Source organism: Lichenostomus cassidix, chromosome 3, assembly GCF_008360975.1.
Source record: "Lichenostomus cassidix isolate B80296 chromosome 3, HeHo_3.0, whole genome shotgun sequence".
Classification (NCBI taxonomy): domain Eukaryota; kingdom Metazoa; phylum Chordata; class Aves; order Passeriformes; family Meliphagidae; genus Lichenostomus; species Lichenostomus cassidix.
The window spans coordinates 52,313,891-52,338,431 of record NC_139483.1 but is presented as its reverse complement, the minus strand read 5'-3'; the positions used below and the strand labels follow the sequence as shown (position 1 = coordinate 52,338,431).

The 24,541-nt window shown below is 39.8% G+C and overlaps 1 protein-coding gene across 8 annotated transcripts in view; it reads left to right on the top strand.

Moving 5' to 3' along the window:
* ARID1B (AT-rich interaction domain 1B) overlaps positions 1-24,541 on the top strand; it is a 325,863-nt gene that overhangs the window by 217,057 nt on the left and 84,265 nt on the right. For all 8 annotated transcript variants that reach the window (XM_085055792.1, XM_085055790.1, XM_085055789.1 and 5 more), the window contains one exon: positions 10,411-10,654. In XM_085055792.1, the coding sequence (XP_084911918.1) occupies positions 10,411-10,654 (244 nt within the window). The remainder of the gene's footprint in view (positions 1-10,410; positions 10,655-24,541) is intronic.

The window sequence follows — 24,541 nt, the reverse complement described above, 5'->3', positions numbered from 1 at the left end:
AAAATTTTCAAAGAAAAACCCACTACAACCTTTAGATAAAAGATCTCAGGACTCCTTATCCCCTTTAGCATCAGAAAAAGCTGCAACACTGAAGCATGCTCAGGCACACAAAAACCTCAAAATTCCCCATGGATGTTTTTCCTTTGTATGATATATTAATTAAAGAACAGTAGTAATTGATCTATTGGGTTTTTTTTGTAGATTGCATAGTCTGCAGTGTTTCACACTTCTGTAGTTACATGTCCATGTGTCTCATTTGCTGAATTTCAGGAGTGCCCCTGAAATTATGAACCTGTTGGATAAAGTATAGCTTAGTTCACTTAGCAATCAAGACAACCATGGCATCATCTTAGCCTTGAGGTTTCTCTTCCCGTGCCAAAATGATGCTTAACAGTAGATGGGAGTGGGTATTGGTCTTTCAGAATTTTTCTTAATGCCCAGTTGAAGTGCTACAAGTTATGCTTCCTATTTGGCTAATCAAGGCATTGTTTCAAAAAGAAAACTGAGGCCAAGACACTTTTCTAGAATTTCAAAAGCCTTTTGAAATTTATATAAAGGTTTCTGAGACTTGATTTCTACAAAAGTTTATTAAGGCCATATCAGCTCAAAATACCACATTCCCTGGCTGCTTAATTATTTAGCATGCCCAGCAATCATTGAATTACTGCAAAGAAATGTGAATTCCAGAACTTGGGGTGTTGTGGGAGCCTTGTTCTAACTGGCATATGTGAGAAACAATCTGAAAGTTTATTTTCTGCTTTTTTACTGTCTTGGATTTCATTTTCCAACCTTTTCCCAGGTTACCAGAGAATATAAAGGTGGGAGGGGTTGAGTGAATAGCTCTTGAAGAGTAATTCTTTGGTTTTGTTGCTGTGGTCCACAGACCTCAGAAAGAAGTAAGCAATTTATGTGTGTGGCTGGGGGTGAGGACCTAAGCAGAAGCAGAGTGATCACAGCCCTGTGCATTTGTGCTTTTCTGATGGTCAAACTACTCTCAGCTGAGTCACATTGGGTTCCTTGAAAATGAAGAGAAAGAGGAACAAGGATGAGGGATTCTTGCATGGAATGAGAGAATGAGCCTGAAGTGGCAAATTAAGCTGAATTTATTGAAATAAACGTTACGACACTAATTTCTGCCTGTTATCCCAATATAACACTGCATATCCAGTATTTTAAATAAGACTTGATTCATTAATTAATATTGTTCTCTGAGGGAAGTCACTTTTTTCAGTTCCTTTAAAAGGAAGTCTTTATAACATTTATCAGTCTTTTTGATGTATACATTTTTATCCTGCTTTCTGCTTCTGATTCAAGAGGAAGAGATGGAAAGTTAACAGAGCACCTGTGTTTTTGAAGTTTAAGATGTGTCTGGGGCTTATTTACCATCTCATTGAATTGTGGTATTTGGTTACAGGGTGTTGTGGGAGAGAGAAGAAAGAGACGCAGTATGATGCATGCACAAGCCCTAAGCTAATGAAAAACTATGTTTTGTAGATCCTTATTCCCACGGTAACCTGCTGGGACATCGTTTTTTATCAAACCATAACTCTACAAAGGGTATTAATATGAAAAAAAGAAAAAAGGCAAGTGCTGTAGATCAAGAGTTTTTAAACCTTGGGCATACAGGTGTATAGGTTCAATCAGTTGTTTAAACCCTTTATCGTGCTCCATGCATAGGTGGCCTTGGGCTGTCAGAACAGCTCACTTGTTATCAAGTTGCCTAATTTACTGAGGCATGACAATATCTGCTTTCAGTGATCAGTGGGCAATTGGTTGTTGGACCAACACTTTTTCTATTCTCTCAACTGCAGTCTCCAAATTGGATAGTATTGTAAGTCCAAACTCCTAAGCACAGTTAATGCCTTCTGGAATCCCATGTGGGATAGTCTGAGAAGCACATGCAGAAAGATGTTAATTAAATAGTTGCAAAATAGGTGTGTTGTGACTCAGGGTATGTCTGTAGTAGTAAACAGTAAGGTACACTCAGCCACAGGAGGTTGTGTGGTCATGTTTAAAGAGCTTCTCCTAAATGAGCTGCCCTGCACAAACCTATTGAGAATCTCTGCACTGCAGTCTCATGTGGGCGTAGTGCAGCTGAGGCATGGTGTGAATTTTACCACATTTCATGTTAAGGTATTCTGAAGTTTTGTTTGTTCCTTTCTGCTTGAGCCACACCTGCACAATATCAGGTTTTTGAATATGTAGTCTCAAAGGTAGATGGTCTGTGTCTGCATGTACTGCAGGTTTCCAAAAGTATGATAGCCAGAGTAAATGCAATAAAGGGAGTAAGTGTTTTGCTTTCTAATGCATATTGCTGCTGCTCCTGCTAAGATTTTTGGTCTCTTTCAGATCTACTAGCCCCTATGTTCTATTAGTAATGTCTTGTTCTTTCTCATATGCTTTTGCTCCAATCCGTGTTTGTCTTCCTTGTGATTTGGTACTCCTCTCCTTGCTTACTTAAGTTTGATTTCTTTATACATCAGCTGTGAAAATAGAACAAGTAGGTAATGGGAGAAGGAGTAACAAGCACATGGTGTTTTCCCTGTGGCTTTGTGATGTTGAATTCAGCATGGCCAGAAGCACAGCCAGGTGAGTAGTCTGGGCTGGCAAGCAGGGTGGTTGCGCAGTGGCAGTTCAGATTCTAAGCTTGCTGGAGGGAAAAAGACAGTGATCCCCAAAATAACAAGCTCCAGAGAGCTTGAAAGGTTTTGGATCAGTACATGTTTTGCATCAGTCAGTTTCTTCTGTGTTTTATCCTGCCAGTTTAGTCTGTCTTCTCTCTGTGGAGGCAGCTGTAGGCTACGTGATCTAGAAAATGGTTGTGATCCAAAGAGACACAAAAAAGGAAAGTTGTTATGTCTCACCTCACTGTTCTTTATATGAAAAACCCCTTAGGTTTAACAGAAGGGATTCCATGTTTGGGAATGATTAAGTTTGATACTATGCATGGGAAGTAATGTGAATACAACTAAATTTTGTTAGACTGCTGTTATGCAAACACAACTATTCTTTCTTCTTCATAGTGGCCATTTGTTGTGGTTTTCATTGATTTGGTTGTTTTAAAGGTTGATGATTTATTGATGATAAATGACTGATGCTGTAGCTACAAGAGTTGTTAACTGGGAATTTTTCTTTGCTATAGTACTGAAGAAACAAATTATTCCTAAGGGTTCATGGCTTTTTGTTTTTAAATTTTATTTCCAGAAATTCTACGTGCTAAGCATTCTGCTTCAGAGATAAACAGGGAAGTTCATATCTTTAGAGATGCCATGTTACTGTTTTTCTGTTCTGGAGATTTATTGTTTATTTTCGATATAAAAAAGTATTCTTGTCAGACAGGCACTGTGTCCTACACTTTACAGTCCTTGTTAGACTTTGTCAATTTGTTTTGATGGCACATGGGTCATTAGTATTTATTGTTTCATGCATGGGAGTCAATGTTTATAAACTAGGGATGTTTTTTTTTTTGTCATTAGGTTTCTTGATGCAGCTGTAGGACTCAGGAGCCCCTTCCTGGTAATTGTCAGGGAGCTGCAAACCCTGCAGTGAGTGGCACTTGGCCTGTGCAGGGAAGAGTGTGGCTGGCGGGGCCCTTGTCTGGTGCCTCATCAGTTTTGAATTCTAGCTGCCCTAAGTTGGTTTTGGTGTAAAGCTCTTGCCTGGACTAGCAAATAAGATCCCACCGTGGATCATTGTGGACACAGAAATGTGATAGTATCCATCCTAGCAGCTTCTTCTCATCCCATGTCTGACAGATACAGGCATGTCAGGTTCTGTTCTTGGTGTCCTGTATCCCCACGTCAACAATTCTTACTTTTAGGTAAGGTTGCCTCACAAATACAGACCCTTCGCTTGCTAAACAAATGTAGTAAAAAATTACTTTTTCTTTAAATGAGCCATCATTTCCTTACCAATTAGTTAGTAAGGTCTGATTTGAATCTGTTTTTCCAAGTCAGCTTTTTATAGATAATATCTTGAAGACTGGTCTAATTCCAGGATCCCATAGGTTGAAAAGACATCAGGAGGGGCACTGGCACTGCATTGACTGATTGCACTTTTTCTTGGTTGCTTGAGTGAATATAGGGCTTTTGGGAAAAAGATTTTTGCATCCTCAGGGACTTGCCTTTATAACTTCTCATAGAAAGTACTTGATACTGATCTGAGAGAGTACTTGCAACACAGTTCAGTAACCAAGTTATTTTGGGAAGCATGTGAGGTCCACAGAATTAAGGGAATGTGTTTCCCCCAGCAAGTGGTGCTTTGTCACTAAATTTAGTGCAAGAAGCTAGTGTTTTTGTCATATACTTAGAATTCACTTCATCTAGAATATTGCATGAATAGTTTATCACATAGAGGTTAAAATTAAAAATCTGGTTAAAAACACTGAAACTTACAGTAAGTGGAATCAAGTAAGATTTCTAGGTAACATGAGTAAGTATCAGAAGAAATACCTCTGCCCAGCTATTGTCAAAGTTTGTGTTTGTCTTGCAAGTGAAACAAGCCCTCTCCTTACACAATAGCATGTTCTGAATTAAAGTTGTGCCTGTCAATAGAAATCACACTTTTTCCTCAGGGAAATGTTTGTACTAGAAGTGATCTTCTCTACTTTTCCTTCTGCAGACCTTGATTTAACAAGATTCAGAGAATGAGCCTTGTTTTCTCCCCCAGAATTAATTTCACTAAGGCATGTATAAGGGATTTTGGCAGAAATGTAATGGCAGCCCTGCTGTCTCCTATTAAACAATTTTTAAAGAACGTGTGTTAGGTACATTCTTTGTGTGTAGCTCAGGGTCGTTATGCAGCTGGCATGGAAGGAAGATACCCAGGTCAGGGGTAGCAGCCTTTGAAAATGAAAGGATTTTCCTCGTGGTCCCAGTCGTTGCTGCGCCTGTGTGTTTTTCTGGTTGCGTAGGCGCTGGGAGGCTGTTAGCTCACTCGCTGCCTCCACAATGTGACCAGCAGGGCCTTTGGAAGACTTCTTGAAACATGCTATTATAGGCTGCTTTGTGATGAAAAGAGGTCTTACGAATATCTTGAAATTTAAACAGAGCTATTGTGGGTTTTCCTTTTGTGCGCGTATGTGTGTTTGTCAGCCAAATCATTTGTTCAAAGTTAATCTCAATTACAGAGCATATTGTTCATAATCCCCCATGGCTCCAAAACAATAGCAGAGTCTATGTCTGTTTGAATATATATTTACATACTTACTTGTGAAATATGTTTGCATGTATATATAATTTTGCTTCTAAAGTGGTGATTCATGTTAAAGAGATGGATATTTCAGGCAGGATCCTGTCTTTTGAGCAGCACCATCCTAAGGAAATACTGCAGGAAGGCTTGAATGGAATGAGTAGGCTTTGATCCTGCAGCGAGTCAGTTGATGCAGTTCCCTACGTGTAGCGCTGGGATTCATCCCAGCACAATGGATGCTAGGGTAGAGTCTGGGGGGTTCAGCTTCTTGGAGACAGAAAGGTTTTGTGTGTCTTTAATTTTAATATCTGCAGAATACCTCTGCTTTTCTCCTACTCCCTGGGCATAAAGGAACTCATAGGCAATAGCTGGAAAATTTAAATAAATGAAAGGTTGTGTGCACTCCACATAATCCCCACAAGAGAGCCCCAAACTGCAGTAACTTCTTGGTGAATTTAAGCTGTAATTTAGTGGCATAGGAACTCCATTAGCAAGTTGCCCCACACTTTCTCTTCTGCTGGTTTCAGAGAAGGTGCTCATCCTTTTTCAACTGTAAGTATTTTGCAAGGGATCCCCTCAGTAAAATCTTGGTTTGTGTCTGCTGAGACATTGCTATACAAAGCTGACAACTGCATGAAGTATTTGCAGTGTAAATGTTTGCTCCACGGTGAATGCTGTAATCCTGTTACACTCAGTGTGTAAAATAGTGGTGGTATTGCTGAGCTACTCTAGTCTCCCTTTTGCTGTTTATGGGATCTAGGTGTGTTCCTCGAGTGAGTTCATGTTATTGTATATGGGTGTTCTTAGGGTTTTTTCCCTGTGCTCTCTTTGTAAGTTCGGGTTTCCTGGCTCTGTATAAGCAGTTTACTTCCTTCTGCCCGTTGCTGCCCACATTGCAGTAGTAAATTGGTCTGCTGTTTCAAGAGTGTCTCCCCTGTCACTCTGATAAGATCTTACCACCAGGAAGGCATAACATTATAATCCCAAGCACAATGAGATCCTGTTCATTTCAGCTCTTGTACTTGTCAGATGGACAAGAAAAAAGGTCATGCATAGGTGGAGGGTGAGGCTAGAACTGAATATAGTTGAAGATAAAACACTGCTAAAAGAGATAAATCCTGCGTGGAGACATTTCAGTTTGTAATCAAGGCATTATGCAGAGGTGAACTTTGAAAGCTGGTTGGGATGTCCTGAATAATACAAGATGTAAAGCTGACATAGAGAATACAGAACTTATATACAGATTTGTGACGGGAGGGGGGGGAAATATTTTGTCCTTGATTTTTTCTTAGATTTGATGTCACATTTGAAAATATAGTCATAACAATATCATAGATAAGAATAAAAAGATTGCTCTACAGGAAACAGATCTGTAAGAAACACGAGACTACTGGTAATTCTAAACTTGCTAGATTTTACTAGAAGAAATGAGTGCTTTCCAGAAAAAGCCTCTGAAAAGAGGCAAAATTTAAGGCATGCCTTAGGGTATGGGGACTTCAGCCCCTTAAAAGAATCCCAGCAATTACCTAACCTGCCAACTTTCCAACAAGATAAATGGAAGCACTGTAGCTTGAAGGTGCCTTGGTTTGAATGAGATGCAGTAAGTAAGGTCTCTCTGTTCTTTACAGGCATCATAGATCTGATACTACTTATAAAAGAAGAATAGAGTTGGTGCCCTGCTGACTAAATTGTCCTCTAGAGGAGTATTAGTTACAGAGCTTCTTTGTTAACTAGGTTGTGTGCTTAAACCGCTGTGAATTTCTCTTATTAGTAGGCTTTTTAATAGCTTTACATACAGATATGCTAAGTAAATGAGAGTGTATCCACGTAATTTACGTATATAATGTGTATGTGTATAGTGTTTTATATATAAATAAATGTTCGTGATGTGGAATTTGCACAACTTCACTACCGTTCTGTTAAAATGAGGTAAAAGGAAGCATTAAAATGCTGATAATAGGAGAACAGAATGTCGACTTCTGCGCTTTTGGTCCGGGTGCTTCACATAAAGTCTTTTTTCTCCTTCTCTTTAATTTCCCAATTAGCTTTTGTAGTTAACAGAGGTGTTTCTAAAGCCTCTGTATGCTGCAAGTTTCCCCGTTACTCACCTATTTAGGCTTTCCATCTTAGAAGACTAGCTAAGGCCTCAAAGTGTATGTTATCCAAAAAAAAACAACAACAAAAAAAAACCCAAATAAACCAAATACAAACAAAACACCAAACAAAACAAAACACCACCCCAAACAAACAAAACAAACCCCAACAAAAACAAACAATAAATGTAAAAAAAACCAAACAAAAAACCCAAAAAAAACCCACAAACAAAGAAAAACCAACGGAAAAAAACCCCAAACCAACCAAAAAAACCCAAACCACCCTGCACAGAACCGCTGATTTTTCTATTTAGCTCACTTGAAGACAAGGCAGGAGGTGATGTTACACAGCCTCAGCTTCTAGATAGGCAACAGTCTTTTGTGCCATCCTGAGAGCAACCTCTTTCTTGGTTTTCTTGATGCATGTGGTGAATGAACACGACCATAGCATCCTCAGCAAATGAGTTGATTGTGAAGTTCCCCATTCCTGGGAGAAAACCCCAGTGCTTTACACTGTGGATGTGCTGTGCCTGCCAGGCTGCTCCTTCAGCCTGCGCTACATGAGGGTGGCATGGCTTCGCAATTTTGGTAGGCTAGTGTTGTGCAAGCTTTTCTCTTCCTTTTCCACCTTCGTGGAATTTCGTCAGGTGCGTGAGGAAATTCCTGGAAGGGCAAGCACTTGAGAAAACACCCGAGACTTCGTCAGTTGTGCCACTCTTGCGGAAGGCTGGAGAAGTCAGATGTGACCTGATGGGAAAAGTGAACTTCATTCGCATCCCGAAGTTTTGCCTTAGCCTATGAGCAACAGATAATTTCATCAGGGACAGGGCTGATTTCTTCATGGCTTTTCCATTATTCTGGCAAATCTGTTTTTGCAAGTACTTCAGCTTGCTAACACTAATGAACACTGTACTCCACATACCCTTTTAAAATCTTCGTTATTCTAAATGTAAACCTGTGTTTTCTTTATCTTCTGTCAGTTGGGTGCCTATCTTTTTTTTTTTTACACAGAATTTCTATTCTTTTAGAATAGGCTCTATTCTGCTACATTCAGTTTTCAGAGGTTTATTATATGCTTTTCAGCAGCATTTGTTTTATCAGCACTTCCTGCAGCATTTGTTACACATGACGACAGCAGCGATTTGATTCCATTTAGAAGAATACCATATTATGTATGGAAAAGCAGTAATTGCTTACCTGTTTGCCAAATATATTCTCCTATGAAAAATATCTAGTGTTGCTCTATACAGTACCAAGCAGTGTTATTTCTTGCTCACATTTTCTACAGTTAATAGTTCTGAAAAAGAAGCAATGAAAATAATTTATTGCCCACCTCACAATTAAATTTCCATTTGTATGGATTTGGAAGTCTACTTTTGAGTGAATGCAGCATCCACATGTAGAGTGAAGTTTTAGCCTTAATTTTTGTGTTTCATATGCCTAATAAAATACAGGTACAATTTCATGCTTGTCAGAAAAAGCAAAATTTAACTATGGTGAGAGTTGTTCTTGAAGTATTTGCAGGAACTCATGGGAAATAAGGTCCGCAAGATGCTCTGCAGAGAGCTAAGTCAAGTGGGTTGTATTTACTAGTCTTATGCAGAAGAGGAATAACACGTAGCATTCTACAGGGCTTCTAAGTGAGTGTTAGCAGTGCTTAAACTATTAATCCTCCTCTTCCTGTGCCTCGGAAGGCTGACCGTGTCCGTCTGTTAGGGGAACCTGGCTGTGAGCCTTCCTTGTCAGAGGGGTGCTCATCACTGGTCAGGGCTCCAAGTACACCACGTGCATTTCATCCACATTCTGTGACTTAAAAAACCTCTTTTTTTGAGGTTACTGAAGCAACAGAGCAAAAACCAAAACTTTTTGTTATGAAAATTAGGCAGCACTGAGACTTTGCTCCCTGAGCTCTTTGCTCAGCAGAACCCAGTTCTTTCTGTGCTGTTCGGACAAGGGGTCCTGTTGCCTCAGATGCAACCACTTGCATGAGCCAAACAAGTGAAGTCAGGATCAGCCAAAGTAATGCATTCTGTCATCCCAGTTATTTCAAGTGTCAGAGATTATTTAATGACCTGGTTTATATGTGAGGTAGCTTGGTGCTGCTTTTTGTGCTTTAATTTGCTAATAGTAATAGTAACATAGTAACATGCTCCTTGTGACCTGCCAATAACTACAGAAGCACAGCTGTGTTGGCTCCTTCAGTTTGTACGAGGTTTTTCTGTGATGCTTGGGAATTAACATTTTTCTTGACAGTTGGGGAGCATGTGCTTGCTTTGTCACAGCATTTTTGGTTTTTTGTATCTGATCATAAAATTATTTGAAACCCGTAATTACTCCCACAGATTCAAAGACCAGTATAACTCCTGTGTTACAGCTGCAGGGAATATGTCCAGCAGTTCATAGTTAGAATTCAGGTGTGCTGTGACCTACAGAGGAAATTTCTCATTGAAAATGCAGTAGTTAAGAGCTGAAATGGAGTAACTGTTCAGCAGTGTATTCAGATGAAATTGAAGAGAACCTGTGAGCTGTACACTGGTATTTGATGGAAGTGGAGAAGCAGCATTCCTTGTTCCTTGGTGGCCAGTGGATGTAGTGCTGCTGCTGAGGGCAGGGCCTCTTCTCTCCCTGCTGCAAGGCAAAGGAGCTGCAAGGCAGTGTTAGAGACCTGCGCATATGACACCCTTCTTCTCTCATTGTGGTAATCGTTTAGAGTGAAGTGTATAAGCTGTGATTGTAATGGCAGCAAACCCCAAAATTAAATACTGTGTGAAAGTGAAACTGATGTATCATTTTCATTAGTTTTGGTATGCTCAGGCAGAATTTGTGGGATTAATTTTGAAAGCTTAATCCAGATGGAAAATGTTAAATTCAGTGCTGAATGAATTTGGTTCCAATTCATTTGTTTCCCTTGCTTGTTTTTTTTCTCAAAAGAATTAGAGATTAAGCAGAGAATTGTGCATACTATTCTTGTTTTCTGCCATCATTTAACTACATGAACCAATGTTAAAGACAATCTTTCCATTATCTGCTGCAATAAGTAAACAAACGGATCTATTGCCATGCCAGCTCCTTAGGCCTGAGTCTTAGTTCATGCAAGCACTTATGTTATTTTTCCCTCTCTTCTCAGGATTTATCTGGATCCATTGATGACTTGCCGACTGGAACTGAAGCAACCCTCAGCTCAGCTGTTAGTGCATCAGGCTCTACAAGCAGCCAAGGGGAGCAGAGCAACCCTGCACAGTCTCCGTTTTCCCCTCATGCTTCTCCACATCTCTCTGGCATCCCTGGGGGTCCATCGCCTTCCCCTGTAGGCTCACCCGTTGGAAGCAACCAGTCAAGATCTGGTCCCATTTCTCCAGCAAGTATTCCAGGTGAGTTTGTTCTAACAAACAAAATTACACCAATAGGTAGGCTTATTAAATACATAAATAAATGTTCCTGTATTCTGAACTAATTTATGTTCTTAGAATCCTGCATTTTCACGGCCTTTTTCTGAAAAAAATGCATACTTAGAGCAGGAGTAAATTCCATCTAAACTTCAAACTTGCCAAGCCCTCAAAATGCTCAAAATTCTGAACTTGACTCCACATAGGTATTTGATAAATGTCTTTAGCACCAACCAGTGTGAATACTTAATTACAGTTTTTGTATTTGGTTTGTGTATCATTTGTCACATACTTCTCTCAATTATTTTCAGTAATTTTTTTGTTCTAATTTTATATTTTTTGAGGGTTGGCTCTTGAGCTTGGATGGTGATTATAGACGTGCAGCATGAGGCAGAGATTTTCCAACCCTGTATTGTGACAATGTAATTTTGGACATCAATACAGAATATTGTATGAGATACTTCTTAATATTTGCAAAGATGAACAAGTTATTAGGGATTCATCCCCACCAGTAATAATTGGAATACCAGTGGCATGCTTGTAATTCTCTCTCTTGTGCAATTTAGAGTATGACACACAGTCATTCATGTATATTCAGAAATTTGTGGAAAACTGTTAAGATACCCAGAAGAAAAAAATGGCATACGTTAATTTCAGTTCTTACCTTATCCCCACCCATCTGGCATGTTACTTACTACAGGGGGTCAGGCAGCAATGTGTATTCAATATTTCAGGTGAGTTTATTCTCTTTCTGATGCTCAAGTTTTTTATTATCTTCTGACATTTTGAATACTAGGGGAATTCCTAAGAGTAAGAGAGTGCTGACATTACCCTAGGGATAGCATCAGTTGCTGACAAAACCACAAAATAATAAACATGAAGCTCAGTCAAAAGAAACAAAAGCAGAGGTGTCTATTTGTTAGGTGACTTGACTGTTGCTGTAAACCAAATGCAGGTTAAAATTCAGTGGGTATCGTGTGTTTCGGTATTTGATACAAAGGTATCTGTGTGAAATGTTCATGCCTCTTTGTCTGCAGGGGTTAAACCAGATAAGCAAAGGGAAGTAAGCTCAGTGCACACAGGAATGTTGAGTACTAAATGTGAGCTGAGCATGTTGAGCCCTGATGCTGTGTGCATGCCCTCCAGTTATTTCTTCCCTCTCCAGCCACTCTGACTGGCAGGACATGCTCAGGTGAAGCAGGAATAGTGGGGACATGGTATTTGCATTGTATGCAGTGTGGTAGCTTTGTATTTCCAAGGTAGTTCCCAGTATTTGTTGTAGAAATCCATCTCTCAATCCATCTGTTGTTGAGTGAGGCCAAATAGTCCACCTGGCTGGAAAGGTAACATTTTGCCACAGATTCAGGCAAGTAAATTGTTTGGTATTTTAGCAGCCTCATTGCTGAATTGAGAAAAAAATATTGTGACACTGAAAACAGCTTTATTGGAGCTGTGATATGTAAGGATGAGCATAAGTGTATAGGGGGAGAGTAATAACTTTTATGAAACCTCTTGATCCCCATGGGGTAAAAGTGGAAGGGATATGGGCTCAGAGGTCAGGGTCACAGTCACTTCATCACTTCAGATGAGCCCCAAAAGCTCATTTTTATAACCCACCTAGTGAAAAGCATTGTCTCTTCATACGAACTGTGCCACCATTTTGCACAGTGGTTTTCTGGTCTGCTGCAGTAACACAAAAGCAGTTCTTTCTCAGGAAGGATTTTTATGAATGGTGCTAAATCAAAATCACCCTCCACTGTTTCCCTGTCATAGACAAGCTTCTGGTCTCTGCAGCTCTTGCAAGAGGTGAACTCCCAGGCGTGAGCTAAGGCAGTGCTTTCTGGAGGGCAGCTGCTGTAGCATTCCTGCTGCTGCTCTGCTGCTGCTGCTGCTGCTACTGCTGCTGCTGCTGCTCCTGCTGCTGCTTTCTCAAGCTACAAAAAGACAGGAGCAAGGCTGTTATTTGAAACCCTGCGATAGAGGGGTGCTGCTGGGTGCTGGGGATTTCAAGCCATATAAATTAGACTGTGCTTTCACCTAAATGTGTTCCCACCATTGTGCTTCATTACAAGGACTTTGGTTGCTTTTATCATCGGCTATATTCACAAGACTCCATGAAAAAGTAACACAGAGCTTGTTTGCATTTCTGTGGCTGTTTGCAGCATTCAGGTTGTGGCTGTTTTTAAACATAGATTGTGTAGTACAGCACCTTACCTTTAATAATTTTCTTCTCTGCTATTTTCCTCTCTGTTCTCACCCTACCCTTGTTTGTTCTGACCTCATTCCTCTCCTGTTACCTCCTGCGATGTTGTGCCACAGTTTCTCAATGTGACATAGATTGGCTCTTTCAATCATTCTCTCTCCAGCAAGTCATTGTAAAATGAGCAGCTGTTGTGTTGCTGATAGCTATGGCTAGGGAAAGCCAAAATGTTGCAGGGGGTTCTTAGTGGGAAGACCGTTAAAATAAAGGTGTTGCTTTCCCAGGGTTTACTGGAAGAGAAGCATCCTTTTCCCAATGCCTCCTTCCTTACAACAAAATTGAAGACTAATTTAACATCAAAAGGGCAGACAAACAAACAGCCCCCTATTAAACCTCCCAAATGGCTGATTCTCTTCCACTGCCTGTTTAAGCTGTCTCCGCACCCCACCGCAAGCCTGCCACCCCGCATTGCTTTCTGCTGCACGCCACGAATTTCACAGGAGCAGCCTGGCACAGGCAGCACTGACATTGGCACGTCCCTAGCTCAGTGGGCATTTCCTTCCTGTGCTCTCTGAAATACTGGATGGATATTTTGTGTGGTAAGTGGCACATGCATATACAGCCTTTGTTTCCATTCACATTACCAGAATAGACCAGGGAGATTAACTCCTAGAGCAGAAAAAGCAACTTCGATGGATTTTGTTCAGAAAGGTAGCTTTCTCTCAATATGGGAACACTTCTTGTTCAGATGTACATTCATTACAGGGCTGAAATCCTACTCTTCTATGATTTCTACTGATTCAAAATGACATTGTGATTTCCTGTTAAGTAGATCATTATTCTGTTTGCCAGAAATCCCAATCTCTTTATTTTGCAGCCGTCTTTATAATTAGGGTACATCTTCTTCCAAAGAATGAGATGTGATGCCCTGCACTGTTTTGGGTCTTGAACTGTGCCTGATTCAACCCTAAGCCATTAGTGGAAGCTGACGCAGCACATATCAAAATGCACTGCTATTGCCAGAAGATTTAGTGGCTGTTAATTTCACTTTTCTCTTTTTTTTTTCCCTTTCCCTCCTGCTCTAACAATTTCAGTTTACTAACAAAGCAAAAATGTAAATAAGCTAAGCTCCCCTTTCTCCCCCCATCCCCAATTTTGATCTCACTGGCCAAAGGCTTTTGTCAGCTTTTTCTCCCTTGCGGTGTAAGCAGCAAAAAGTTTTTAATATTAAGAATTCTGTGAAAGATTGCTGATAGGCCAGGAATCCCTTAACCCATGATGGACAAGCAGATTTTGTACAAGTTAATAGATTCTATTATTTTTAAACCCCTACAGCAATTTTTATCAGTATAGAAGAGAAGGGTATGCTGTGCTAATAATGACTAGCAAATGCTGCCTTTAGAACTATGTAATTTTTTTTCCCACATGGATCGGTATTTTGACTTCCACTTGCATAGATCAGTATTTTGACTTGTGCTTTAAACAGATTCCATGTACTTTCTGAAGAAACAAGCTTATTTTCACTCTGTTAAGCATCAACTACATCGCTGTTTTTATTAAAATTGATGTCTTCTTTCACCAAGGATCTTGGATACAGATGAAGTTACAATTTTCAGAAAGAAATCCTTTTGTGGATACACTGGCTTAGGAATGTTATTGCCAGTCTTCTTTATTTATGCTAACCAGTCAGCATCCTCCCTTGATTAAAGATACCCCAAATTTTTAATTCTGATAATTATATGAATCAATGGATGTTATCCATTCAGTGTTCAACTCTACTCTGCAAAACTGGAGGTCTTCCACACCTGTACTGATCAACTAGCTAGCTTGAATTCCATAATCTGTCACAATTACAGCATTACAGCCAGCACTCCAGGCAAAAAAAAAAAAAAAGAAGCAAGAGGGAAACAGGATACCCAGATAGAACAGTAACAGGAAATCTTGTCTTGGTGTGCATGTTAGCCAATGTGTGGGACTAAAATGTGCACTTGCAACCCAGAAAGCCAAATGTGTCCTGGGCTGCATCAAAAACAGCAGACAAGCAGGGCAAAAGAGGGGATTCTGCCCCTCTGCTGTGCTCTGCTCTGCTGTGCTCTGCTCTGCTCTGCTTGGGGACCCCAACACAAGAAGAACCTGTGTTGGAGCAGGTCCAGAGCAGGGTCACGAAGGTGATGAGAGTGCTGGAGCACCTCTTCTAGAAGACAGCTTGAGAAAGCTGAGGTTGTTCAGCCTGGACAAGAGAAGGCTTTGAGGAGACCTTATGGCAGGCAGCCTTCCAGCACTTTACAGGCGGCTTACAGGAAGGCTGGAGAGGCACTGTTTAAAGGGACATGTAGTAATAGGTTAAGGGGGAATGGCTTTGAACTGAAAGTAGGTTTAGATTAGATATTGGGAAGAAGTTCTTTACTGTAAGAGTAGTGAGGCACTAGAACAGGTTGCCCAGAGAATCTGTCGATGCCCCATCCCTAGAAGTGTTCCAGGCCAGGTTGGTGAGGCTTTGAGCAACCTGGTCTAGTGGAAGATATCCCTGCTCATGACAGGGGGGAGGGGGTTTGGAACTAGATGAGCTTTAGGATTCCTTCCAACCCAAACAAATCTATGAATATATGAATTCGTGATACTGTGCTTTTTGTTGAAGTTTTAGATACCCTAAAGTGATTGTGAAACAGGAGAGGGGATTATATCCTTATAAAATGGATATGATCCCCCTGTCTAGAAAGATTATTTTAACACATCTATCAATGTTTCCCCCTTGGCTTCTCCGGAGGCAAAAATCTTGCAACAGCTTGTTGCAAGGAAGATGCATGCTGTTCATTGGCATCCTGACCAGAAAAAAGCCAAAACACAAAATGCCATTGACGTAGCTATGTTCTTAATCACTTCTAGTGCACAAAACATCTAATCAGCAGTTTTACAAATCTAGAATGCTTACAAATGAAACGTGAATGTTTCACATAGTAGTAGTTTAAAACCCTTTCTTTTGAATGGTTTGAACAACATTTAGAGTGTTTCTGTCTTTTCAAAGGATGAAAAAATAAGCAAATTGTAAGGCACTTTAGCTCAAGGCATTGCTTCTAGCATAGGGAGCGTCTAGCCTGTGATACCTATTAGAATTCAGCCCAGGTCACAACTGATGAATAATCTGTTGTCTCAAGGCTTCATGAAATAACTAAATAGTCTCAATCAAGTTTCGTGAGGAGAGCCTGTGCTACAAGAGTCATTATAAAAACTCCTGTCATACTTGCAGTCTTGCCAGAGATCAGGGAGGTGTCCTTCTCTGCAGAGGTGGTCTTTCCAGAACAGGTGCAGGAGATGAAATGAGACAGAGACACGCTGTTCAAGTTCCTCCTGTTAGGTTTTCATGATGACAGAGGGTTTCATATTCCAGCAACATCAACCTGCTGGTTTTTATTGGCCCAAAGTTAGGCATCAGATAGAAAAACAGTAAATCACAAAAAAAGCATGCCCCGGGTGGTTATTTTTTAGGGATAGTTTACGGAGTTTAGTTTTAAGTGGTTTCACTTGCTTATTATCTGGTGTGTCAGTGTGTATATTTCACAGTCACACATTTCAGTTTTAGTGTTTAATTGCTGTGTTAAGCCAGTGCCAAACATTTCTACCCTGTGGACTGAACACCCTGAAGGGTTTGACACCGGGAGTTGTCCAGCACCCTCCCACAGATGGCCAAATCAGTGGTGTTCACATCCCCATAGCTGTGCTCTGCCCCGTATCTGGTTTTTCCTCTTAGTTGGTTCCTGCCAGGCCTGTTTCCACCATCGTGCCAATGGCTGAGCACCCAGCATGGCAGGGCATCTGCTGCTGTGGACACTGTGGCAGCACGTGTACAACAGGCCACTTCTTGTAGCTCTGTGAGTCACTAGTAGCACCCTGCTGGTACAAATCCATCTAGAGTATGAGGGCTGTTGAAATCCAATTAACATATTTGCATAATTATGCGTGTGCTCTCCTTCACGTAACAAAATTCAAATATACTTAACCACAGCTGCCAAGATTTGACAGGTATGTTTGTTGTTAGTTTTAGATGTATGCTTTAAGGCCATCCTTTGACAATTATTGTTTACATTTGATCATTAACCTTTGCATTTCTTTTCAACTTTTTTTCCTCAATGCACTTATGCTTTTGTCAGGAAATTTAAAGCAGTGTATATTTGGTTTTGAATGTTTGGGGGTTTCTTATTTTGTCGTTATTTGGCTACACAAACATAGATTGTCTCTCTTTCTTTGTGTTGGCAAACAGGGCATTAATTTCTATTTTATCATGAATTAAAAGGTTGTCTCTCACTCCCTTGTCCTTTGCAATACTAAGCAGTGATTGATGAGCGAATGGGAAAAGTCTCTCACGTCTCCATCAGTGTGTTTTTGTTGTTGTTGACAGATGGTTGTTATACCTAGATAAAATAGAGCATAAATGCCATAAGTGGTTTGGTTTCTGTGATGGGATAGGCTGCTGCAGTTTTCAGTTTTTCAGTGGACTATGTATCACTGCCTTGAGAGATATTTAAAATGGCCTTCATGCTTCATAGTTAGTGTCAGACTTGACTAGACAGATACGTGGTGTGTCCCTCCTTAGAAGAAGGAATCTGAACAATTGCAAATATGGCTTGAATTAATTCTGTGCCTCAAAAGAAGAACATTTTCACTACCTCCAGATAATAATTTTTTTAAAAATTAATGAAAAGCAAGATATCCTTTCTCCTCCTTAGAGACAAAATTCATGCAGGTTGAGCTGTGACTTGAAAGACTTGAACAGCCCTTTGACAGCATTGCTCTGTAGGTAGATAGGGAAGTCAAATTGAAAACTGGGTTTTTAGAAAGCAAACACAAAAGAACAATTCACTCTGTCGGCAAGCTTTTCTGTTTGTTCCCCATCTTCAGATAACAGTGGACTCAAATTATTGTGATGTGTTGATTGATTACAGCCGTTAAGTTTCTTAGTAATCAGTTTCATCACTTATTCTCAATTCATGCTTGCACCTTTGATTTCTCTTCCACAACAGGGTGATGTGGGTTGTCGTTGACTAATGAAGAACAGAATTGGTTTCGGCGTGAGACAAACGGAATGCCGACACCAATCCCAAAATGCATTAATCTTTAATAATCCACATCTGCATGTTTATAAATGATATAACAGGAGTTGCTAATGTTAATACTCCCCCTTCCAAACAGAACCTGACATAAGAGTTGGTGTTTGCAAACTGCATGAGAGGCACGTGGCCGCGCGTGGTGCGTGTGACCTTGCAGAGGGAACTCGCCAGATGAAAGTTCTCGGTTGATTAAAAATACATGAAGAATTGCTTCGCTTCTGCACTGGTCTTTGGAGCTTATCGTTGTCGGGCAAGATGAAATATGGCATGATAGATCTTGTCTTCTAGGGAGATCAGACCCACCAAATGGTTTCTGGAAGCAGGTTTGCCTCAAGGTGCTTTTATCCTTTATGCATTCAACTTGCCCTTTTCTCCCTCATCCCTGAGAGATGCTGAGACCAGGGCTGTGTAATATGCAATATAACACAATAGGAAAAACTGATTAGCTAAGGGTTTGTTCCTTTTGAGGGTAGTATTAGTGAGAGCACATACATTTTGCTACTAAAATGCTCTTTAATCACAGACAGTGATCTAGTATGAGGAGTAGCCAGCAGGACTAGCTAAATAGTTCTTTGCCATGTAGCTGTGCTCCAATTTCCCTGCTTGCTGAACGTGAGAGAGCTGAGAGGAGCAGGGAGAATTCAAACTCCATCATTGATGGTCTTCCAAGTTAATGCTGCCTGATTCTGAGAAATTCTTAAACTTACCTGAATCAAGGGAAAAGAAATATTGATAAGAAACAGCAACTTTAGTTCATATTCACCCATTCTTTTGTGTCTTGCATGTGTTCACACTGCAGATATCATAAATAAAAATTGATCTGTGGTTTGGTTAGAATTTGGCAATGTTAAAGTTAGGAGTTAAGGTTTTTATTAGGTGGCAAATTTTAGCAGTGTATGTCTGCTACATCTGTTGTGTTTCTCAGGCTCTTAAATGCAGTTGACACAATGAGGAGCAGCTTAGAGAAAAAATCTTCTAGTTATAAATGCAGTCTAGAGAATGAGCATTGATAATGAAAAATTCTTCCATTTAGAACTTGGATTAAATCCCTGAATAGAGTTCTGAAGTTTTAAGTTTTAAATTTCAGGTGTGTGGCAGGGTAAGTTTCATTTCTGGAAGGAAGGAATGAGCCAAATATAAGAGAGAAATACTACCCTCTCCTTTGTTAGGAGCTTTTAGATATTTAGCACTTGCATCAATTACAATTTTGTATGCTGTTTAATTGACATTTTATAAAAAAAAAAATTGAGAATGGTTTTTCTCTAGCTGAAGTATATGCTTTTTGCATTACGTGTAATTACTACAAACATGTAATGATGTGTCCCAAGTAATTATAGATTACTAAATCCATGCAACCCTTTAAAATCTTCTACTTCAGTCTAAATGCAAGCAAAACTACCAGTTTTCTGGAAGGATTAAAAGGATAGAATGAAAAAACACAGTACGGCTACAGGGTCTGGATCATTCCCTAAAGAACATAGACACTTCTTTCCAGTGGCTTGCACAAATTTAAGAAAATACAATTTGCAAAATCTAAAAGCAATTCAGAGGCCCTGTAGAGGTGTGAGAGAAAGTGCTGGCAAGCTGTGGCTGCAGCCTCTCCCAGCCCCTCTCATCCCAATTCACGCCATGGCTTTGGAGGGACGCAGTGACAGAGTGCAAAACATGTGGAGGGGCGGTTAAACGAGACTGTAGAGGGGGAAAAAAAGAAATTAAGTCGGTGGCTGCGCTTTGAAGAGGTCTGTCTAGTGCAGAGCAGCAAGAGAGTGGGGAAGAAAGGAGCAAGCACCTCATCTAATCTTTCTTCTGGGGACCCAGGTGGACAAATTGGCAACCCTGTTCACAGCCTCCCCCCCACCCCCTTTGTAGCGTAAGAACTGCTAATCGGATCCATGCTGCTGCAACTGTGGTTAGTTATTAACAGAATAAAAGCAGATTTCTTCAAAAGAACGGATTGGGGAAAACGGCTCTACAAAATTGCAAGGTTGTTAGAATCTTAAATGCACAGCAGTTGGTTTTTCCCTATTCTGAATTAGGCGATGAATACGGCCTTTCATCTGTCACTGTGCCCATTTCTTCAGAAGGCAGCCAAACATTAGGCTTCTCAAACAAAAAAAAAAAAAAAATTGTTTGAAAGAGGAAAAATATTGGGGAACAGGAAGAATAGGAAAATGAGAAGGAGAAATCAGGTTTTGTTTTTATTAATTTGGCCTGGTGAGAGAAATATGAGCTTGCCTGCTCTATTCAGTTCCTGCATGCCAGCCACTGTGAGCCACCGTTTCTGAATGTGGGGATTAGAAAAGATTTAACTGGTTGCTATCCTGGGCTGCACCATTCTGGACTGGCCTCCAGCAGAAATATCCTCGGCTGGAAACTCTCCCGAGCTTAATGGAAATAATGCATTAAATGGACGCGGAGTTAGGCAGAAGTGAAAGCAGAAAGAATTTGATTCCCCCAAATGAAACTTCTCATAACTGTAAAGTGAAATTACAGGTCTGGGTGGGTGTTACTGAGGATAGAGAAGCAGTGATCTCTAGATTTAGACTGACTTATGCCTTTGCTTATACAAATAAGTAAATGGTACATCCTTAATTTTGAGGAGCTGTACTGCCTTCCTGGTTTGCAGCAGAATTTTGGAGTTTGTTGGAAAGGAATAGTCCTCAGGCAGACAGGTGCTTGCTGTGACCTACTGAAAAGCCACTCATTATTCGGGTGAGTCACAGGCTTTTGAAGATTCCCACTGACAGCTTGCTTTGGGCTTGTTTCCAAAATCTCAGGAGAAAGTGCTTCACTTTTGGTCCAAATACAGAGTTGATTTCTGGATGGGGCATGGATGAAACAGACCTGCTTGGCAGTGTCTGCTGCTGCTCTCCCTTCCCCTCCAGAGCAAAAAGAACTTTGGCCTTGGAGGGCAATGTATTTACTTTCCTGCCCCTTGCCACCAAGACTGTTGACAGTTCAGGCAGTACTAATAATTATTTCACTTCATACTCCTGAGTATTTTTTTACAAAATACTTACTCAGAGGTTGCACAACCTGGGAATAAAACTTGGATATCTAATTTGACAGACCCCAGTTTCAGCTACTTAGTTCTTTTTTTTTTGAAGTCCATAATATAATGAATTATTCTGTAGTAAGGGTGACATTTGGATGGTGTTCCATAAGTAATACCTTGGGACTACACGCCGAGTAATGAGGATGAAACAAAATATTGAGTAGCTACCTCATCCCATCAGTGTCAACTTTGCTTTGAATTAAATGTTATATCATGTCAAACAAGTAGCTTCTACTCATGAAATTAAGATGTTTATGCTGTTGCATTTGTGCAGAGAAAAGTCAGAGCTAGGGTTCTCCGGGCCCCTTCATTCATTGTTGCATTTTTTAATGGAGATTTGAGAGCAAATTAGCACTTAAGTTACAGTGATTTCTCTGAAACTCGCTCATAGCCCCATCCTTGATGTGGTGCATGTGACATAGATAGGAAAAAGAAGGTGAGAGTGTAATGTGCAAGAGTTGGTAGTCTGGGAATTTTACACTTTCATGAGAAGCAAAGTGGTAGTTTTTACTTCTTGTTGATTTTATGTGCATTGTGATACTCACATATGTTAAGGAATCTTGTGTCTTTGAAGCATGATGCATTTGTTTTAAGAGGTAACATGGAAAATCAAGGCTAGATGTGAGGAAGGTTTTAATATTTTGTACGTGTTCATTTGAGAGGATCTGCAGACAACCCTTGCATTATAGTTGAATGAATAAGTAATTTTTAAAAATACTGTTAATACAACAGGAAGCTTGGCTACAGTGCCTAAATTCAGGAAGAAAATAATCTTTATTCTTAAGGGGTCATAGGCTTTATAAGATGAAAGAGATAACACAAAACACATGACCAGTTTCCCTTTATGCTACTCATAGAAAAATTTCTTTCCTTTGAGGTCATTTGCACCTCACTTCCAATTTCCTGAAAAGCTCATTTGAAACATTCCCGTATAGAAGCCTACTTACGTTCTTTCATTTTTGGTGTACGGATGCAAGACCCAGAATGTCTCTTCTGGTCTGTGAGCCTTTATTGTAACATCAACTGTGTGATGATTATCCTATTATTTTGTCAGATTTCATCTTATTCTCTAGATTTTGGGGACCTCATTGTTCCTAAAACAAAGTTTTTCAAATTCCAGTAATGGTTTGATTATCATCCTGAACATCATGCTCCTTTTCCTCCCTGATGTTTACCCTCAAATATATTTTTAGAAAGAAGTCACAAAATTCCAGTTATAGTTTATGTCATACTAAATAATACTTACACTTTCAGCCTCCTGTGATGTCATGCTGGTGTCTGGTTCCCATTCCAGTTTGCAGTAGGCTTTCTGGGTTTCTCTTTATGAAGGCTCGCCAGTGACACATCTGCAGTGATGTTGTGTTGTCTTACCTCTGCTGTAAGCAATCCATTTAATTTATCCAAGTAATACATTTGTTTCTTTGAGTGCCTCATCACATGGTTAGTTGTAGCTGTTTGTAGGCTATAACCATTTTAGGTCAACAGATATGGTCAGATTTTTTCCTTCCTTTTTCTCCATGTCTACCTGATAACCTACAACTCTTCAGTTATAAAAGACCTGGTTCTGGTCCATGAATATAAATGTTTGCGGTTTTGATGCTCCAAGCCAAAAGGTGGTCCAAGGGGTTTTGGGGCAGTATTTCAATCATCTTTTGTATTGACTAATATTCCCCACTTTGTGATCAATCAATGTCATTAATCCAGTCCTAGCTCTCGATCCCTAAATTAGATTGGGAATTGTTTCAAAGACAACCCACAAGATCTGTAACTTCTGCCTTTCCTTCAGCCTAGTGTGCCATTTTCAACACAGACTGTGATCAGTCCCCCACCCTCTAGTTCCTTATGCCTCTAGTTCCTCATGCATCTTAAAATTTCTGTGCTGATATCCTTCCTTTCCCTCTTAACTAGTTCTTTCCCAGAGGGAGCCTGTTATCACTGAAGTGCTTTCTTGCTTCGGTTGTTCACGCATAATTCTGTGAGGTATTGTCCAGCTGGTAAAGGGTGTCACAGCTGAGCATCCTTCAGTGTCAGTACAGGGATGGGAGCAGAGAGCGCTCAGCATATTTCAAAACATTGCTGATGTGGACTGTAAGTACCCCTCTTCAGAAGGATGTCAAAGGTCTGCTCCTGCTTGCTATGTTGGCTCTAAGGAATTTACTTTTTACAGTTTGACTGCATGGCTTTAGCCACAATACAATCACTGTGTAGTATTTCTCTCAGTCCATCTTTTCTAAAGGTGCTATGAAGTCTCTCCTGACTCCATTTGAAGTGAAAATTTTCAAAGTGCAAAAATTTAGAAGCATTTGACATAATTTAAGAAATAGAAAACCCACTTACAAATAGGTTATTATGCATTTTTAAATTCCCTTACCTCTTCATCTGATTTTTTTCATTTTAAATAGCAGATACTATATTAGGTAGACTGCTGGTTTTGATAGTTTTAACAACTGATTTTACTAGATAGCTATACAAATTTGAATAGCATTTTGTCCTCTGTTAAATACAGGGAAAAGAACTAGTGTGGCAGCTTCTATCCTTTTAACATGCATTACTGCATTTTCTGTGGTTTTGCATAATAGAAGTATTGGGAAACATCTGTAGTATTCACTTTGCATATGTTTTGGCAGATGGAGTGTCTCACCTATGGGGCAACAGTGGTATACAAAACATGGGAAAAGGTCATCCCTGTTTAAACTTTCTTCTTTGTATCACTAGGAGGCAGTAGTCTGTTGGTGCAAAAAAAAATTACTGGATTTTTTTCCTCTCTTTAATAGCTGTAGAACTTATGTTAAAAAAAGTAAAAAGATTGTTTTTCTTTTGTAGAAGTTTTCCTTCCCTAATAAAATACAAAAGTCTGTTCATGTATTATATAAAGTGTCTTCCAAGAAAAACAACGGCAATAGTGGTTGAAAGAGAGAAGGATTACTATCATTTAAAGGAAAGAAATGGAAAATCTTTAAGGTCATTTCTTTTCATGACAAAGAAACTTTAAAAGCGTGGCAGACAGGATCTTCAAAGGTTTTAAAGTCCTGTCATCAGCTCCCAATCAATAGGAGTTAGATACCCAAATTAAGAGTTCAGTACAAGTCTTCAAAGGTATTTGGGTGCTTAACCTCCTTTTACCTTTCACATCACTTCTAAGAATAAAATGGCAGTTCGATGGAAAACGTTTTGATGCAATGCCTTCATGTCCAGCACCTGGGTAATCTGTAGCACCCATTGATAATTAGCACAGTGGATACTTCTCTTGAAAGTTTGTTACTTGTTAGAGTATGTGTAGAGTCAGTCCTGATTACAAAGTTGTTTTCTTTGTGAAACAAAAATTTTGCTTTAAAGCTTATTTAATACAGAAAAAAAGAATCAGAAGTAAACCTTAAAAAGTGCACTCATAAAATAGCATTAAGGTTTGCAGAGGCTGTGAATTTGCAAAACTCCTGGGTCTGTATTGACTGAGGATGCAAATGAAACTGATTTTTTTGTAAAAGTTGTACAGGCACTGTTCCAAGCTTTGA